Here is a 4,950-nt window from a genome sequence, read left to right on the forward strand (position 1 = left end):
GGAGCTGAGTGCGCCAGGCCTCCGCAGGCCGAGGGGTGGAAGCCGCCGTGGTGGCCGCCGTAGATCTCGCTCACCAGTCGCTTCATCTCCTCCAGAGAGTTGGTGAGCATGAGGATGTAGTTGCGCGCCAGCAGCAGAGTGGCGATCTTGGAGAGCTTGCGCACCGACGGGCCGTGAGCGTAAGGCATGACCTCGCGCAGCCCGTCCATGGCGATGTTGAGGTCGTGCATGCGCTTGCGCTCGCGGCTGTTGATTTTGAGGCGTAGCTGCTGTAGCTCGGGCTCCGTCATCTGCTTCTTGTCCTTCTTGGTGGACGACGCGGCCGCTGACGACGTGGACGACGAGGTGCTGGACGAGGATGACTTGAAGCCGCCGCTGCCCAGCTTGTCCCCGGGGTGCACGCCCGCAGCGCCCATGGCACCTCGCAGCTCGGCGCTCAGCTCCGGCGGGCAATCGCTCGGCGTGGACGAGGACACGGTGCCTCCTGTGAAGCTGCCGCCGCCGCTGCCCTTGCTCCGGGCGGGCAGGAAAAGGTCATCGGGCTCTGGCGACGACGGGCGGCTGGACACCAGGCTGGCGTCCGAGTCCATGGCCCCGGGGATAATTGCAGCTTCCGAAGGGTCCTCCCTCCGAAAAGTCCTCCCTCTGGCCCTCAGAGCTTCCACGAAGCACGCCTCCTGCGGAGAGGAGAAGAAGCAGGAGAGAGATGGAGATCGAGATGGGAGCCCTGAGCCAGTGAGAGAGACGCTGCTCCCGCCTGCGCCGCAGCGCGCGGTCCAGGCGCGGGTGGCGCGTCGCTTCGCGTTCACCTCGTTATCTCTGGCCTTCCTTCCAGGGGCAGACGGGTGTGCGTAAGTAATCTCCCCCTCCCTCCCCGCAACCTCCTCTCCGTCCTCATCCACAGGTTCTTTTATTCCAGGGAGCAGTGGATATCCCTCAGCGAAGGTGGCATTCTAGAGTTTTTATGCCCTCAGGAGTGGGGAGGCTAGATCTCCAGGGCTGGAATAAATGAGTGGTAAGTTGAGAGTTTTTCTTTGGGGAGGGTGATATCTAAATAGAGAAATATTTATTTAATTCCTCAAACACGTCCGCCTTATCTCCATCGACACCGCGGAACAAACACACGCTCACACACACACACACACACACACACCCAGCCCCGCGCGGTGTTCGGACTCCGAGGTGCGCTAAGCCCGAGGCTGCCGCGGGAAGCTCGCCAGCTGACGGCGACTTGGGCAGAAGCTGTGGTCGCTCCGACTTCTCGCTTTTGGGAGAAGGGGATGCTGGGGCGACTGTGAGGTGGGTCAGAGCAGCGAAACCGCTCAGGAGATACGGCAGGCAGGGCGGGATCCAGGCACCCTCTATTGGAGCCTCCGGGGTCGCCGCTGAGTTGAGGGGCATCTGTCCCTGGGATGCAGGCTGGGGCCGCGGGGGTGAGAGGGGGCAGGCGGCACTTACTGTGGATGCAATTAGCGGAGCTCGTTTCCAAAAGCCGCAGTGGCGAACCCGGCTCCCGGCGCTGAGGTCGCGTGGGTCTATAATAAGCATCCGCACCTTTCTGGGCTCCGCCGGTTTTTATAGCCCGGTGGCAGCGGCGACCGAGGCAGCGGCGGTGGCCGAGGCGGGGGCGGGGAACAATGTGCGGGTTCAGGAGGGGCCTCCGCGCCAATGAGCTGGGCCCGCCGGGGGTGGGGGGGCTGGGAAGCTGATGTCATCCGGGCTAATTCCGCTCAATGAAACTCGCGGGGCCCGGCACACGCCTCCTGCCCGCGTACAGCCAATGGGCATCCGCAGCCGGGAGATTCGTGGGGAGGAACTGGAGGAGGGACCCGGGAGGTTGTGTGAGAGGCGAAGGGGAGGAGGAGCGTGGGCTCGCGGGGGAGGTACGGACCGCCGTTCGCGGTTGGGACCGCGGGAGAGAGAGAACGTTGTCAAATTTGTATAAAAATACGGTGGCCACTGAGTCAGGCGGGGGCGGGGGGGGATGAGTGAGCGGGGAGCTCTGCCAGCGAACTAACCTGTCACCCAGCGCGGTCAGATCTTTTGGGATGCGCGCGGATAATCTTGGCGACTCAGGAGCCGGGGCTGGAGTCTCCTCGCTTGCTTTCTTTCTCTCGCTCGCTCGGTTCTCCGCCGCTTGTCCCCGTCTCCTGGTTTTTATCAACACTTGGACATTTTGAGCCCCCAATGTAACCGATAACCAGGCACAAAAGCGCCTGTTTTCTACGCACTCTAAGCGCACATAAGAGGAGGTGGCCGCTCCTGCACCTCGGCGGGCGGCCGGTAGCGCCCCCAGCTGGGGATCGCGCCTTGCGAGGCAGAGGGCGGGGAAGGAAGGAGCGGAGCGACTCCAGAACGGTGTTTTGAAGAAATCACAACTCTTCGTAAAGTTGAGGATGGTGTGGACCCAAGTATAGGTTTTTTTTCTGCACAGTTACAAGGGCAGAGTTGAGCTCAGAGTTAAACAACATCCCCCCACCCCCCGCCCCCGCACACACTCCGTTTATTAGCACGGGAGCTGGGAAGATGACATTTTCAGCATCATCTTTGTGGTCCTCACCACGACATGGGATAAGGGGCAACGCTGGTTCGTCTGCAAAAAGAAATCTCAGTCCTGGGCAACTACTTCACGCTGTGGGCCAGACAGCGAGATCCAACCACTGGCGGCCGCGTTCGTATAAATTTTACCCAGACCCGGAAACCCTTGACCAGAAGGAGTTAAGTGTGGTCTAGAGAAGCGCCCGAGATAGTTAAGGGGTATTGACCCATCTACCCATTTTATAGATGGGAAAAATCGAGAGATCGTGTCTGCAGCAAGTCTACAGAAAAAAATGGCAAACCTTTTTACAGCTGTGTCCTGCCTGGTCTACTGACACCAGCGTTGGCAGTTCCCTGCAGGAGAGGCCGCCCGTCCCTAACCTTTTTCCTAAGCGGAATTTCTCGCGTCCCTACATTTCCAGTACCGAAGTCTGTTTCCTCAGATCCCAGGATCGTAGGGCTTTGTACCGCACACAAACATACCCCAGCCTTCTTGCCCAGGGAATGTTCTAGTTACTCCGTGGTCTGGAAACTTTTAATTTGCATGTAGGGCTTAAAAAAAATGCAAACAAATATACTAAGCAATTCACCTTCAAGTTAGCAAAGTTATGGTAAGCGAATAGAAAAAGAAACCCACGATATTGCTCCCAGTTCCCCAGGAAGTTTAGACAGCCCAGCGGGCTCTCGTTTTCGCCTCAATCTCCTGCCTTCTGGAACATTATCTTTCTAACCCGCGTGTTTCCCAGCTGGCTCTGCAGCCATCCGTTAAATATGTATTTAAAACATGAAGAACCGAAGCGTGGAGCTATGTCATCCAACGGTTTTGGAGGATGACCCATAACCGTTCAATTAGGAGAATCTGTCACAGTGAAGAATGCAGGGAGGGGGTGTGAGGGGGGAGCGGGAAGAGCTGGGCTATTTGAGGATCATTCTTTTGGGCTGCCGGGGCCACCGGCAGTGAGGACATTCGCGGGGGTGTGAACACTGAGCCGCCAGCCTGGGCGTGGACTCGTGCGCACGCCAGTGTATCTAACAAACACCAGCAAGCGCGACGAGCGCGCGCCGGGGCTGCAGTCGCTGCGGTCAGTCCAGCGGGCGGCACGTGTCTCTGAGCCCCAATTCTTTCTTTTGTTGCTCGCCACCCGTGACGGTCCTTCGTCTTGCGGTCCGCGGGAGGGACGGTCTCAGGCTCTTTAAGCACTTGCTCAGTGGCTGGAGTCGGAAGCAGGGGAGAGGTTGGAGGGGCTTGTTCTGGCCCAGAGCGAGTTCTGGGAAGGCAGAGTCCGGTGACAGGAGAGCTGGCTTACCCGCCAGGTTCCCGCGTGGACGCCCATAAGGACAATCAGGCTCCAGCCTCGCTCCACGGAGCCGAGGAGGCACGGGTGGCTGTTCTGGGGCCGAGCACCAGTATCTCACGGTCCTCGCCCCCTCACGCACACGCACGGAGCTCGGGTTATTTATTCACTCTGGGCTGCAGGCCCCTTCTTTAGGCAGCCTCCCCCAACGTCCTCCGGTCGCAAGAGGAGGTGGGGGCAGGCCGTGTTCCCCTGGGCTCCTTCAGCCAAGGGACAAACGGGTCTCTGGACACATCTCTCTGTGTTCTCTAGTTCTACCCACTTCAAGATAATCGGAAATGAGAGCCGGCCACTGGCGCTTGCCCTTGTGCGTCCTGGCGTCGTCCCGGCACTCGTCCAGGTCTTGCGCCCCGCGCCTGGTGTGAACATCCTGGGAGGGTCTCCGGCCCCGCGGTTCCCACCCGGGCGCGCAGCTGGGCCGCAGCCCTTTCGCGCGCAATTGCGCGTTCACTCGCCGAGACTAATGGGCCCTGCTCAGGGAGTTCCTGGCTGGCTCAGGCTTCCTGGAGCTGTCGGCCTCCTCCGTCAAAACGGAAGACTTGTTTTTCCCTCTCCTTTGTGTTTCCCTCCCACAATAGGCCGGGTGCGTGTCGGGCCCGGCCTTTGCTCAGCCGCCTGGCAGCCCGGGTGGAGCTTGTGCCAAATGGACCAGGCAGGGCTAGCGCGGGGCTCCAAGAGCGCAGACCTCCCACTGCTGCTCGGGTTCCTCCTGGGCCTTTCGTTCCCGTTCTCTCCTTTCCCTTCCCTGAGTTCCTGCGCACATCCAGGCAGCATTTCAGCTAGGCTGCCAAGGAAAGCGGCGTCCTAGTGCAGGGCGGGTCAGGGCTGGCGGTGGAAGGCGAGGCTCTTGGCACCGGAAAGGAAAGAAAAGAAAAGAAAAAAGCATTTCGGCCACCGCTCTTGGTCAGGAAACCAGAAGGAATGCGGAATGGCCCCGTTTGGCGCCCAAACCGTGAGCGATAAGACCCCATAGGGAAGGCAAGACTCTGGAAACAATGACATCTGTCTTCCTTGTGAGACTTAGCTCCTGGAGTCACCCACGGTCATCCCAATGTGT

The 4,950-nt window shown here is 59.8% G+C and overlaps 1 protein-coding gene across 1 annotated transcript in view; it reads right to left on the minus strand.

Moving 5' to 3' along the window:
• Positions 1-590, minus strand: part of OLIG2 (oligodendrocyte transcription factor 2) — a 4,531-nt gene extending 3,941 nt beyond the window's left edge. The window contains exon 1 of the mRNA XM_011373849.1: positions 6-590. Within this exon, the coding sequence (XP_011372151.1) occupies positions 6-590 (585 nt within the window). The remainder of the gene's footprint in view (positions 1-5) is intronic.
• Between the last annotated feature and the right edge of the window lie 4,360 nt (positions 591-4,950).

This window comes from Pteropus vampyrus, unplaced genomic scaffold (genome assembly GCF_000151845.1).
Source record: "Pteropus vampyrus isolate Shadow unplaced genomic scaffold, Pvam_2.0 Scaffold233, whole genome shotgun sequence".
In the NCBI taxonomy this organism is placed as follows: Eukaryota; Metazoa; Chordata; class Mammalia; order Chiroptera; family Pteropodidae; genus Pteropus; species Pteropus vampyrus.